Source organism: Rhizophagus irregularis, chromosome 32, assembly GCF_026210795.1.
Source record: "Rhizophagus irregularis chromosome 32, complete sequence".
In the NCBI taxonomy this organism is placed as follows: domain Eukaryota; kingdom Fungi; phylum Glomeromycota; class Glomeromycetes; order Glomerales; family Glomeraceae; genus Rhizophagus; species Rhizophagus irregularis.
This window is the reverse complement of record NC_089460.1, coordinates 640,872-655,038: the sequence shown is the minus strand read 5'-3', so window position 1 is coordinate 655,038 and position 14,167 is coordinate 640,872. Positions and strand designations below refer to the sequence as shown.

Below are 14,167 nucleotides of genomic sequence, written 5' to 3'. Positions count from 1 at the left end.
GCCAAATGAATACGAACTGTCGGAATTAATCCGTTTTCTGTCAAATGGTCCTGTAGATAATAATAAGTGTAACAACTCTCTATGTTTCATTTTTAAACAATAAATCGGTTTAAAGTCTAGATTATTATTAACAATCAAGTATCTTTGAACCCTAACCAAAATTGTTAACTAAGCCCTATAGCAGTTTAGCTAACTATTGTATAATCTATCGTCAAGACAGAATATCTAAGTTCTGATCTCTTAGATAAAGGACAAATTTCATTGGATTAAAATTACGTAATCTAAATAAATCTACATGAATGAAACTCTTGAAGTCATTCTCAACTTCAAATGATTATACGATTTATCGAAATGAAATTGAAAAAATTCTTTTTGTTTTCAAAACAGCATTGATCGCTTGGCCTTTTACGACACTGTACCCGTATCTCTCTCGGGGGGGGGGGTTGAACCACGGTCATCGCAGATCGAGAATTTATCTCTATACCTCAGTCAACTTCATTCCTTGTTTATCAGCAGGTTTATGAAACGCACATGCTTTTCACTCTTTAGTTTCAAACATAATTTTTTGATTACGTACTTTTTCATGAAATCATATTTACCTTAAACTGCTTTAATGGTATCCGAGTTTCCAATCGCAAGATTTGTGATAGTCTTATTAGCAAGATTATCTAATTATATCATTGCACTTAACCATTTTTATCAAAATGTTAAAAAAAAAAATTATTTTTTTTGTTGAGTGACCATCATGGCTGATGATATCATGGCTGATGATATCATGGTAAACTCGGGATTTGACGCCAATGACATATGACATATTAGATTGTCAAATTATTGGCCAATTTCAACTTCAAACTGGTTTGAATTTCTGATAGTCCTACGAAATTTTAGCCCAATTTTTTTCAGATAAAATTTTGATGATCTTTGATTACATATTATTTCTAGCAAGAGAAAGCTTTCTATGATAATCTTCTAGAATATCTTAAATAGCCATGTTTAAACGGAAGAATATTAAAAAATTTTAAGTCTAAATTATTTTGGATCTTTCCATTATACTCTAAACTAATGTATTTAATTACATGTTATTGTTTTGCTTTTTTTAATAATCATATTGGTAGTTAATATGAAGGTTTATTATAGAATTTATTCTCAGCAACAAATTCTCACAATAAAATTTAGAATTTTATTATTAAACCATTTTGGTAATATGGTAATAAAAACTCATTTTGTATGTAAAATGTATATAAAATTAAATGAATTAAATCATATTATATATTATATTACATATTATGATTTATAATTCTAATTATTTTTAAAAAACTTAACTTAATTTGGTAATATATTTATGATTAATTGTATTTAAATTGAAAAAAAAAACTGGTATTAAACAAATTATATTAATTTTAGTAATAAGATAAATTAATAAATAGATTCATGAAAAATGTATTGATTTAATTAAAAAGAAAGAATTTTAATGTTAATGTTTTATATAAGCCTTTTTGATTTGTTGAATGGGAATATGAGAATCATCTTTTTGTATTTTTTGTATGTAAATTACGTAAATAAGCATTTTGGTTGATCTGAAACATTGTGGCGTTTGACAATTTTTTTGTCTTTTTACTTTGTCTTGTTTTGTATAATAGCCGGTTACTATACTTAAAAAAGGTTAGGTTTATACTAAAACATATACATTATAAAGACAATCAAAGGCATAACTAAACTCAAATAAGATTAGATTAACTGCGGAACAAATCATTTAATTGGTTCATGAAAAAGTCTGCATAGTCAGTATGACATTGACCATGTATGAAATATAAATACTCTAAAAATTTTCTTTATAAAATTTTATTTATTCTTTGTTATTTTTTTAAGTAAATCGGCTTTGGGTATCGAGAAGTTTCAATCCATTTCTACTAGACGTAATTTATAAACTTTTTCGATATTTTAATGAGCGCGATACAAAACCCAACCAACGCTAACGTTAACACAAAACCTGCTTTACATGGTGTTAAGATCAAAACGAGAAAGGTTTGTCATCAAAATTTAATTCTATTTTAAAATGATTATTCAAATATTAATTTTTTTTGGTTTTTCTTTTTTTTATAATATAGAGCCAGCAAAAAGCTCAGGCTAAATACGAGCCTATTGGTAAACTTACTTTTCTTTTTGATGAACATTTTTTTTTTTATTCTATTCAACTAATATATTATATATTGACAGTTTTTAGAGATAGTATTTTAAAAATTCTTTCGGGAGCTCAACCTGATAACTTTGAAGAAATCTCTCAAACCCTAGACGCAGCCGGCAATACAGTTGACTTTAGAAAATACGGTGAAACTTTATTTGAAATCCTTCTCACCGGCGGTGTATTAGGTATATAAATGATTTCATTAAATTCTTCATTTAATTTCCTATAACTGATCTATTAACCTACTTTTTTATTTGTTACATTAAAAGCCCCCGGAGGCACAATTATTGACGATGGCGCACAACGTAGTCCATTTTCAATTTTCTCCGCACAAGATAATATCGAAAGTATTAAAAAACATGTTGAAGTTTTCGATAAGCTAATTCGTCAACGTTATAAATATTTGCAGCGTAGTTTTGAAGACACTATAAAAAATTTACTTCAATATATCAACAAATGGAGATCCGAGGAAAATTATAAACTTGCCACTGCGATTGGCTTGTTTGCTTCTGGTCAGATGACCAACCTTAACTTTTTGACTGTTCTTTTTAAAGAACATCTTGTTAAAGAAGGCCTCTCCCTCCAATTTGTTACTGCCGTATTCAAAGCTTATCTTGGTGAACAAAGTATTGAACACCTAGGCGGTTCTCTTAAAAAAGCTGGAATAGACAACAAGCTTTTGGAATTTTTCCCTCCAAATAAACGAGATGAGGAATACTTTGCCCGTTATTTTGGAGCTGAGGACATGAAACAGCTAGTTGAATATCATAGTCAAAAACAAAGAAATTCGTTAAAAGAACAAACTATTGATCACGTTAAGGAAATGTTGAGGAATGAAGGCACTTCTCAAGAGGTATTTAGGATGTTATGCTATATATATATATATATTAAAAATATTTTATTTATTTGAGTACTAATCATTATTTCGTAAAATTTATAAATTTAGATTGTTGTTTACCTTAAACAACGTATCAAGGAAGGTAATTGGCCGGAAAACGATTTTGTTCAAATAGTCTGGGATGCATTGATGCAAGCCGTTGATTGGAGCACTCGCCCAGAAATGATTGAAAATCAAGCTTCACGTCAAATCAAAGTAAGTTTATATACTTAATAAATTTTATAATTTTTAATTTTATATAATATTAACATATTTCATTAATAATTTTTACTAGAAAAATGCTGAAATTCTCGCTGCATTTGCTTCTAATCCTAAGTCGGAAGTTGCACTTTTGCAAAAAATTCAAATTTATTGCCACGAAGATACAAGATTGATGAAACATTTTCGTTTAATTGTAAAGATTTTGTATGAAAAAGATGTTGTGTCTGAGAACGCTATCTTTTATTGGTATGAGAAAGGTGCCAAACCTTATGGTAAAGGGTTGTTTTTAAAACAAATGGAATCATTTGTTAATTGGCTTAGGACTGTTGAAACTGATAGTGAAGAAGAAGACGACGAAGACGAAGAATAGAGGCGAAACAAGGATCGGTTTGCTTTACCATAATTATTATTTATAAAAAAAATCATCATTTTTTTTTCCTTGAAAAAGAACTGTTTTATAAGTTTTAATTAAACCTTTTATAATAGAACATTGATCACAATTTGTAAATTGACATCCAACAATAATAAAAAAATTTTTTTAATTACAATTTAATAACAATAATTAATGTAAATAATACTTTTAATTAAGTAGATGCTGGTTTCCAAAATTTTACAGTTCCATCTACACTAGTAGATATCATATAATTGTGTCTAGGATGAACTGAAACACATGTTACGACATTGGAATGCGCTTGGAGTGAAGTCAATAAATTACCCTAAAAAAAAAAGAAAATGATAATTAATAAATAAATTAATTTAAAAGAAATTTTTTTTTTTATATTTACCTCTAATAAATCCCAAATATATATTTTTCCATCTTCTGAGCCACTTATTACATAAGCATCATTATTTGATAAACGGGAATGAATTTTGTATGAAACATTTTCATGACCTTTGAAACTATTACAAATGATAAAACTTAATAAACTATGTAAAGTGAATTCGTATAAAATTTAACCGTTTACCTACTCATTTAAAAGACCTCCATTTTCTCTATCCATTAATCGAATTGTGCTATCAAGGGAACTAGCAAGGATACAATTATTATCTCCCGAAATACAAACTGACGTTACAGGATCTTAAAACATAATATATATAAATAAAATAATATCTTTAAAAATGATAAAAATTATATATGGCTTATATATATATAACTTACGAGAAATTAGATCGGCTATAAGAACACCCATTCTAATATCATGAGTACGTATATAACCATCAGCACTTCCAGAGACAATTTCATATTGAGTCATATGTAATGAAGTTACACTATCCTTTGGTTCTTCAAGAATTTGAATCGGAGCACGAGAATTTGATCTATACATTATAATGTTAAGTGTGATTAGCGAGAGTCTGTAATAATTTCACAAATAACTTTTAAGCCTACCTGCAATCCCATAATCGTATTGTTGTATCATATGAGCCTTTTGGAAAAAAAAAAATTTTAACATAATAATTGTTAACGAGAGATAAGTTTTGAATTTAAAGAGCTTACCGCTTGCCAAAACAGTTCCCTCCCAATTAAAACCAACAGCATTTATACGCTATAATTTAAATCTTATTAATTTTCGTACAACAATTATAAAATAAAATAAATGCGTTACCTGGTTGTGACCTTCGAAACGACGAATAGTACTTCCAGTTGAAACGTCCCAATAATAAACTTGTCTATCACCACCACAGGACGCGAACCGAGAATGATCTTGAGTTCTAAAAAAAAGGTAAACTTCAAGTTAAAAAGAAGTAATTCTGTGAAATCACTTCAATATACTTACTTACACAGATAAGTCTAAAACTTCTTTACCATGTCCAGTATAAGTTTTAATGTTTAAACCAGTTTCGGGATTCCATAAACGTATAGTTCTATCTTGACCACCACTTAGAACATAATCCCCACTTGTATTATATCTTGCAATATGTACGGGGCCTTGATGTGAATTAAAAGTTCTTTTACATTCTATTGGCAAATTTTCGACTGATGATGCCATTATCTAAAAAAAAAAGGATTTGATTGTTTTTAGGTAATAATAAAAATTTGAAACCTTTTTTTGGTAATTAGTGTAATTAAGTACGACAAAATATTAATTAAGTTTTATAAAATAAGGTTGATCTTATCGTACTTAAAAGTTTATTCCCGTTTGACAATCGTACAATCATCCGAAACAATTTAATTTATTGTCTTTATCTGTTATAATTCAAAAAAAAAAAAAAATTGAGATTTTATTTAATTATCCCATTTTCCAGTTATTCTTCTTCCCAAAACAAAATAGTCTGGAACTATTTTTTCACATTCTTTCAGAATTTAACGAGCATTTCAAACATTTCGGGAATTTCAAACATTTCAAAACAATTTTCGCATTTCAAACATTTCGGGAATTTCAAACATTTCAAAACAATTTCAAGCATTTCAAAGCATTTTTCAATCATTTCAAAGCATTTTCATATCTAAAACATAATTTACCTACTTTTATTTGTAATATACCTTTTTTTTAAAAAAAAAAAACGAAAAAAAAACCAAAAAGACAAAAAAAAATGGTGGAAATTATAGACTATAGAATTTCTCGTATTGTAGTGTTATGTAAAGATTGTGGTCAAGATGTAGGTTTATACCCTGCAAGACATAAATGTGGTATACCAACTTCAGAAGGATTACCTGCAATATCAAAAGATTCTTCGTCTAAGAATTCAAAATCGAATCTTTATAATAATCCAATGGAAGGTTATAATTTATGGAATAAATTTGTGAATAGCGCCACTGCCATATATAATGCTGATGATGATTCTGACAATGGTAAGTAACAATTTATAAGAATTTTTTTTTTTAAAAAAAAATAATTTTTGAAAAAAAAAGTGGTTTAAAAATCTATTCTTATTTTATATAGAGTCTGAAAAAGGTGATTGGGATGGAGAAACTCATATATCTCGTATTCTAAGAGAATATTATGAAAGCAAAGGCGCTGACCTACCAGATTGGTTATACGATTCAGATTCAAAATATAATTCGGATTCCACCAAAAATTCATATGTATCTCAAATAGAACGTACTTCAACTAAACCAAACAGAAATGGAAATAAAGATTTTAGTCCACTTCTTAATGTAAATAATAATAGAGGTCGTCAAAATGGAAGTCGACGAGACATATCACTCATATCACCAGCTCAAAATCATACTCCAGCAAAAATGAATAGAGGTAGAGATAAAAGTGCTCCACCTCCAAGTTCGTTTGATCGCAATAATATACAAAACAATAAATATCACGAAAATATTTATCCTCCTTTACCAAAAAATATTGATTCAAGAAGAATTACTGATGATCAAATTAACCATAAAAGCTCTAATCATAATTCTTTAAGACGTCAACCACCGCCATTTCCTGTAATTCCAGATGATTACAATACAGCAAAAAGATTAATTCCTTCAAAGAAATCTTATAATCAATTAAATTTAAATTATAATAATACACTCAATAAAGTTAGTCCAAATCGTGATATTAGGGTGGGAAGTGGATATAATAATAATAATAATGTACAAAAAGGGATTGGTAGACAAGGTATTCAAAGCACACCACTCTCAGGTTCACATGTTCTAAATAGAAATCGTGTACAAGGCAATTATTTTTAAGAAAGAAAATATGTTTATTACCCTGGTGATATCATGTTTATCACGCTCCTCTACTTCTCATTTTACTATAAAAATCCTATTTGTCACCGTTAAATGGCACACGCCACACGGTACTTAAATGGGCTTTGATTATTTATTATATATAAATAAAAGTTTATATTTATTAGAACAAAATATAATTTTTTTTTTATTAATGATACTAATGATGATACTAATGATACTAATGATACTAATGATAATTCTACTTTTTTTACCTAATAACGGGAATAATTTTATATATATATATATATAATATATATACATTACTATCTAAAAATCTTATAAAAAACTAATTCTTATGATTTATTTTGTCAAATCAGGATGTACAATGAATTCATCTAAAGCCTTACCGGCTGGTACCATAGGATAAACGTGCTCGTGTTTTTCTATAATTACATCGCATACAATTGGTCCATCATTATATTCTAAAAATTCTTTCATCTTACTTGGTAATTCTTCTTCTGTACGAATTCTCAATGCTTTAACTCCCATCGATTCTGATAATTTTACAAAATCAGGATTCACCATTCTCGTTTGACTATATCTTTCTTCATAAAAGAGATCTTGCCACTGTTTTACCATTCCTTGAAAATCATTATTTAAAATTAGAACTTTTACTCCAATATTATATTGTGATGCCGTAGCTAATTCCATTCCTGTCATACAAAAACTTGCATCCCCATCAATATCAATAACAATTTTATCAGGACTTGCAACTTTTGCTCCAATCGCTGATGGTAATCCATATCCCATTGTACCTAATCCACCTGATGTAATCATTGTTCTTGGATGTCTCCATCTAAAAAATTGTGCTGCCCACATTTGATGCTGTCCCACTCCTGTTGTTATAAGTACTTTTTCTTTATAATCTGTTGTCTGCTTGTCCAATTCTTCTATGACCTGTTGCGGTTTTAATACTTGATCCGGTGATGACGGTTTGGTATATTTCCATGGGTACCTTCTTTTCCATTCATCAATCTCTGAAAACCATTCCTTTCTTTCTGATGATTCAATAAGTGGTAAAAGCCTATTAAGATTATCTGAAACATCTCCTTCAACGGCTGTTGTAGCTTGTATAACCTTATTAATATTCTTGGGACTTATTTCAAAGTGAATTATACCCCCTCTATTTTCTGCTGCTGCCTGTTTGGCTTTTGGTGCAAAATCTATAAAACAGGAAAAATAATAATTTTAATATTTAAATTATTTTTTCAAAAATTTAAAAATTTGATGCTTACGAGACAGACGACCAGTAACACGATCATCAAATCTTGCTCCTAAGGCAATAATGGTGTCAGCATTTTGCATGGCCAAATTTGCGTAGGCTGACCCATGCATACCTAACATATGTAGACTACGAGAGTCCAATTCATCAAAAGCACCAAGCCCTTGTAAAGTTGTTGTCACTGGAATATTACCAAGTGACGCTAGTTCTCTTAAACGCGTTGGTCCTTCCGAAGTTGATAGAACTCCTTGACCTGCATAAATGATGGGTCGCTTGGCTTTATTGATCATTTCAGCTGCACGTCTAATATTAGGTGTATTTGTTAAAGAAGATGCTAATGCAGGTGATTCGTTAAACGCTCGAAAAGGAATTGTGTATTGTGTAGGTATAGGTTTTGTAAGCACGCTAGCAGTAACATCCTTCGGAAGATCAACAAGTACAGGTCCAGGACGACCAGTGGTAGCTATTTCAAATGCTTCAGTAATACGACGTGGCAATTCTGCAATATCTTTTACCATTACATTCCACTATAATTGAATATTAAATTAATTAAATAAAAATTTCTCTTTTTTTATTGCATAGTCAAGAAAATTATTAATAAATACCTTTGTGCAGGCACGACTTATACCAACAACGTCAGCTTCTTGGAAAGCATCAGTTCCAATAGCTGATACAGGAACTTGTCCGCAAAATACAATCAAGGGAGTACCATCCAAAAGAGCGTCTTGCATAGGGGTAACAACATTTGTTGCTCCAGGACCGGAAGTAACCAATATGACACCTGGTTTACCACTTGCTCTTGCATAACCCTCCGCCATATGACCGGCTCCTTGTTCATGTCTTGGAAGGATAAAATCGAAATGAGTCGAATTGTATATAGCATCAAATACAGGGAGAATCGCTCCTCCTGGATATCCAAATACATGTTTTACGCCATGACGCAACATCAATTCATGAAATATTTGACCACCCGTTAAGCCCACAAAGGAATCATCATATGTGGCTGCCTGAACATTTTTTGAGATTGATGGTGTCGATGGAGAAGGAATATTTTGATTTGGTATTGATGGGGGAGGGATCTTTTGTTTTCGTGTTGGTGGTGGAGAATAATAAGGTACAGGTTGTGGATGAGGACTAGAATAACAATTCAAAAAATTTAATACTATTATTACAAAATAACATGATTTTTTAGAATGCAAAATTTTATAAATATGTATTTACCTGACAGCACTAGCCTTCCATCGTCGTTGGTTGTTAGTAAGATAAGTAAATGCTGGCAAAGTATATTTTATTCTTTTGTTAACTCTGGAAGATATGAGGGCAGAATAACCCGACGTAGCACGTTGCAGAGACGTTGAAAATGTATGAGTTGAACTCATTATTATTTTTTTTTAACGTGGCAAAGAAATTTTTTTTAAAAGGCAGGGAAAAAACTCGTAAAATCAACCTTTTAAATATAAAAGAGTGGCTAAAGTTTCCTTTGGCTTGAATTCATATTATCAAAAAAATTTTTTTTTTTTGTGTTACTGATGCTTGTACTATTTTAACGTGTATGCTAAGATCAAAAAACAACTTGTATAGCAGATCTTGACAATATTAACAATATTATCTAATCTCTTATCAGTTACCTAATATTACTCATAAATAATCATAATACTGTATTAAAAATAAATAAAAGTCCCTTTTCTATTATATGATCGTTACGATAGGAACTTCCAATGCATGAATGCGCAAGCATACATAATTCGAATTATTGTCTCGATTAATGTTTGTTTAATTAATTAAGATCTACAAATCGACACTTTTTATAAATTTTATCTTGCAAAACGAAGAAACGGTCAGCATTTTTTGTGTAATTACACTATCTAAAATTGAAATCAAACTTTTTTTGCACCTCACTACACCATGCTACACTAACTAATTTAAGGAAACAATAATTAATTAAATGAGTCCCAAAAAAGATTCTTTCAAAAAAATTTAATCAACAAATCACTTATGTTATATCGTTTCTTAATTATTTTATGCTTGAGTGAGCTGAATTTTTTTTCTTTCGAATGAAAGAAATTATATTTTAATAATAAATATGAAGAAATATAAAATGCATGAGAATACTCAATTTTGCCAGTATATACATAAGCTAAAAGTCTAAAGCCGATTTAATAATTCCTGTCGTCTATACTTTCAGTATTCTAGCATATCAGGATTTCAGGTAATATAATCCTTATGAAAAGTTTTTATACTTAAAACATACTTAAAATTTTATTAAAATATACGTATCAATTTTAATTCGCGATATACTTATAATATACCCTAAAATACTCTTAAAATATACCCTTAATTTACTTGTTTTTTGCACAAGTACTTAAATTATACTTAAAGTATACTTAAACTAGAATTTAAGTACAATATAAGTGTATTTTTTTTACATATTTAATTGCCGATTCGTCTAAGAACGGCACTGCGTTACTAATAAAATTCGCAATCTTCAGAAAGGGATATTTTCATAGACGACATATTAACTATAAATAAAAGCCATATGATATACTGAAAAAATACTTAAAAAAAAAGAATTTGCAAAAAAAAATTATACGTTCATATGCAAAATAATGAGTTTACTATGTACGCGCGTCAGATTTACACCTTAAAATGTAAGAAATTTCAATATTTTATTTTACTATATTATGTTATTTACATTACAAACATATATTTTTTGGCTTTCTAAGCTTTTTTTAAAGACTTTTTTTTAAATATTTTTCTTTATAGAACTAGTAAAAAATTGAAGGGTTTGTGAAATGGGTGAAATGGGTGAAAGTTTATCCCGCGCGTGAGATGTAAAAATGGGTTTTTTTATTATCGCCGAATTTTATTAGTAACGCAGTGCCGATTTTAGACGGATTGGCAATTAAGTTATTCTTAAAATATATAAATGTATTTTTTACATGTTTAAAATATTCTTAAAATATACTTAAATTGAATTTTAAGAATATTTTAAACATGTAAAAAATACACTTATATTGTACTTAAATTCTAGTTTAAGTACTTGGGCAAAACAAGTACATTAAAGTATATTTTAGGAGTATTTTAGGCATATTTTAGGTATATTATAGGTATATCGCGAATTAAAATTGATACTTATTTTAAGTATATTTTAATAAAATTTTATGTTTTAAGTATAAAAACTTTTCATAGGGAATGGTAAACATAAATATGAAGAATGATTTGATTTTTGATTATGTTATTTATAAATTGCAGGGAAGCTGTTAAAAATCGGATTATGTTACTCACTGCAACATATACACGATCGGAAGTAGATGACATTTGTACAAACTTGGATAATAGTTTTGCATTAATCCTCGCCTCATTCATCATCCGATCTGATCTATTCTATATAACTGATTTGTTTGGATGAAGCAAAATGTTGGATGAATCTCTTAGATTCAACTAACTCAATCAGAAACTCAAAATGTACCCACACCACTATTTTCTTTTCTTTTTTATTTTTTATTTTCTATAATTCCAACAAGTCATCGATTGTAAATAATTTTACAATATGCAAAAAAGAATCTGCATTAAATTATAATGCCAATTTACTTCCAATTTACTTGGATGCATGATTGTATATCATGCAACTCTTTCGAGCTCCGGATATTTGTATAAGAAAACTTGAATAGTATATCATTGTTTCTATGGTAGTTTATGTAATAACTAAAGAGAAAAAGCAATGAATAATTATAATACTAATTATATGTTAGCAACATTTGGAATAATCCTATTTGTCACGCATTTGGCTAGGGTTTAATAGGGTTAGCATATTATTTATTTGGCATATCATTAAGTATTAGAATTAATCAATCTTTAATATATCAAATGTACAGACAGACTCAGTGTATGAAATTCAAGCCGAGCGCATTTTGCGCGCATATATGCAGCTTTTTTTCAAATATGATTTGCGCAAAATTTTATTAACCCAGAATAAATAATTAACTGTCAAAAAGATAATTATATAACCCAATTCATATCGAAATAAGTATCTAACTTAATACATGGGGTAATTGTGCCCAATGATTGTACGCCACCCCAAAATCAAATGAACACACTAACGGGCCATTAATTAAGATACTTAGATGATAATGAAGTGTTTCCAATTTCATCTTATTTGGTAATTTGTTTTTAATTAAATTTTACATGAAAAGACTCTCTCTAGTGAAACATTAGAAAGTGGAATGATTAAGATATATAAATAATTTAAGTAGTATGAGGATACAAAGAAAAAAAATCTGTTGTTGAAAATAAAATTCTAAATCATTGCTCACCTGATTTAAATTCTCTAAAATTAGTCGTGCAGTTATCCATTTTTTCTTTATTTTTTTTTTATAAATTATTGGTTCATAAACATATTATTATCATGATCAGTCTTTAGGTCACAATAAAATTCTCCGATAATTTCAATCTCCATTTTTATTTGATATTTACCTGTCATTACAGATGCTCCATTACTTCCTATATGATATAAGGACTGAAATGATATACAATATTTTAATATCTCTCGTAATTGACATCGCATTTATCATACCAAGGTATCACAAAACTGATTCGTTTCCTACCATATACTAACTCAATATTGCCAGATGCTTATCAATAGTGATTGTGGTACTTTCATCCAAAAGAATGCTCCATCCGCTACTTTTATTGATTTCTGCTATATCTTGATGTTCAATTACATATGAAATAGCAAGATTATTAGATCGGGATATACTAAGTGCTAAATTTTGTTTAGAACAAAAATACGCATTTCTCATTAATGATTATGCTATAAAGCTAGTGATTTTATTTGGATTATTTGTACCGCCTCCTCTTAATTTTGAAATTGAAATATGCGTTTCAGTTTTTATTATGATTATCAAGATAATCTTTTTGAATTTATTACAACCTTTCATAAAAATTTTCCTCTTCTCTTTACACCAAATACAATACATAAAAAAAAATTCCCCATCCTTTCTTCTCACTAACCATGGATACGCTTGTAGCACTCTTGTAGTCATCTTTGTCCCAATCATTTCGTTCCTTTTTATATTTTTTATTTGGAATTTTTTATTTAGAAGTGCCAGCAGAACATTCAATATTGTCGCTTCTTTACGCTTTCCTTTGAGTTACTAGCACTTTGGAATACTTTTCAAAAAAATGGGTAAGAAAGTTGATTGTCTTTCTTTATGATCCAATTTTTATATGAACTCGTAGTTATGGATACTCAATGGCCTTATTAGTTAAGTGATAGAAAAAACCTTATTTGCGCGCAAGAAAATTTGCGAATTTTTAACGCGTGCAATTTTGCATTCCGCAAATTCCATGTCGAAATATTACGGCTCATTTACACCAATCCGGCGTTACACCAGTGTAATACTATTTTCATATGAATCTTCGAAAATCTTCGAACAAAAATTTGGCGAATAACTTCAAAAAAACCTGGTTTAACTTTCTTTTGCTACCTTACAAACTGCAATTTACGCGTCTAAGTAAAGTTTCAAGTGTTTGCGATGTATTGCGATGTAATAACATAGTACGCTAAAGAAAGTTGAAAAGAATAACCGCGTAAAATTTGAACAGGGGTTATCAGACACGGAGCTTTTATCATGGACAAAGTTACTAATCGGCATATGAAATTTCTATATGAAATTTTGTGTAACCTGCCGATAATTAGGACTTTTATCTATGCTGTGAAAAGTTGGCTCTTAAACCTCTAGCAAAATGCCACCAATCCCTAGTAAACACCGCTGTCCAATATGCAAGAGAGCATGTCTAAAGCGGGCCATTGTAAAAAACACCAATGGGTCTGTAATTCAAATTCACATAATGGGTAAGTTTAGAGCTTTTGAGCTTTTGCATAATTTTTGGTGTATAGTCTTAATGAATATTGATATTATGCAACGCAAAGGAGAGCGTGGGTTATGTTGTGGGGAGAAGAATGTGAAGTATGTAAAGAAACGGGCGACTGTAGCG

General features: G+C 29.3%; 4 protein-coding genes across 5 annotated transcripts; 2 read left to right on the top strand and 2 right to left on the bottom strand.

Moving 5' to 3' along the window:
• Positions 1-1,834: 1,834 nt before the first annotated feature.
• On the top strand, positions 1,835-3,845 carry OCT59_022951 (uncharacterized protein). Its single transcript, XM_025309348.2, has 6 exons — positions 1,835-2,025; positions 2,109-2,145; positions 2,218-2,370; positions 2,455-3,038; positions 3,132-3,278; positions 3,358-3,845. Exons 1-6 carry the CDS (start codon positions 1,945-1,947, stop codon positions 3,652-3,654), a joined length of 1,299 nt encoding a protein of 432 aa, XP_025176601.1. The 5' UTR covers positions 1,835-1,944; the 3' UTR covers positions 3,655-3,845.
• Positions 3,846-3,868: 23 nt separating this feature from the next.
• On the bottom strand, positions 3,869-5,272 carry OCT59_022950 (uncharacterized protein; the record flags this gene model as incomplete). The annotated part of the gene is made up of 8 exons (XM_025318257.2): positions 3,869-4,000; positions 4,070-4,184; positions 4,254-4,362; positions 4,444-4,601; positions 4,672-4,708; positions 4,780-4,828; positions 4,889-4,994; positions 5,064-5,272. 8 exons carry the CDS (start codon positions 5,270-5,272, stop codon positions 3,869-3,871), a joined length of 915 nt encoding a protein of 304 aa, XP_025176602.1.
• A 544-nt stretch (positions 5,273-5,816) lies between these two features.
• OCT59_022949 (uncharacterized protein) lies at positions 5,817-7,077 on the top strand (the record flags this gene model as incomplete). Its single annotated transcript, XM_025318258.2, has 2 exons — positions 5,817-6,075; positions 6,167-7,077. The coding sequence occupies 2 exons, from the start codon at positions 5,817-5,819 to the stop codon at positions 6,904-6,906; spliced, it is 999 nt and encodes a 332-aa protein (XP_025176603.1). The 3' UTR covers positions 6,907-7,077.
• OCT59_022948 lies at positions 7,044-9,628 on the bottom strand. Of its 2 annotated transcripts, XM_066150459.1 has the most exons (5): positions 9,392-9,628; positions 8,776-9,304; positions 8,184-8,697; positions 7,296-8,111; positions 7,044-7,234 (listed from the first exon to the last, which is right to left on the bottom strand). In XM_066150459.1, exons 1-5 carry the CDS (start codon positions 9,547-9,549, stop codon positions 7,212-7,214), a joined length of 2,040 nt encoding a protein of 679 aa, XP_066006489.1. In that variant the 5' UTR covers positions 9,550-9,628; the 3' UTR covers positions 7,044-7,211. The 2 variants fall into 2 exon arrangements, with proteins under 2 accessions (XP_066006489.1, XP_025176604.2); XM_025309354.2 differs by having other exon boundaries at positions 7,044-8,111.
• Positions 9,629-14,167: the final 4,539 nt, after the last annotated feature.

Coding starts and splice junctions, on each gene's coding strand:
- OCT59_022951 (XM_025309348.2), top strand. CDS start 1,945: ATGAGCGCGATACAAAACCCAACCAACGCTAACGTTAACACAAAACCT. Junction 2,026..2,108: donor TTAAGATCAAAACGAGAAAG/GTTTGTCATCAA, acceptor TTTATAATATAG/AGCCAGCAAAAAGCTCAGGC. Junction 3,279..3,357: donor AAGCTTCACGTCAAATCAAA/GTAAGTTTATAT, acceptor AATTTTTACTAG/AAAAATGCTGAAATTCTCGC.
- OCT59_022948 (XM_025309354.2), bottom strand. CDS start 9,549: ATGAGTTCAACTCATACATTTTCAACGTCTCTGCAACGTGCTACGTCG. Junction 9,305..9,391: donor TGGAAGGCTAGTGCTGTCAG/GTAAATACATAT, acceptor TTGTTATTCTAG/TCCTCATCCACAACCTGTAC. Junction 8,112..8,183: donor TGTTACTGGTCGTCTGTCTC/GTAAGCATCAAA, acceptor CCTGTTTTATAG/ATTTTGCACCAAAAGCCAAA.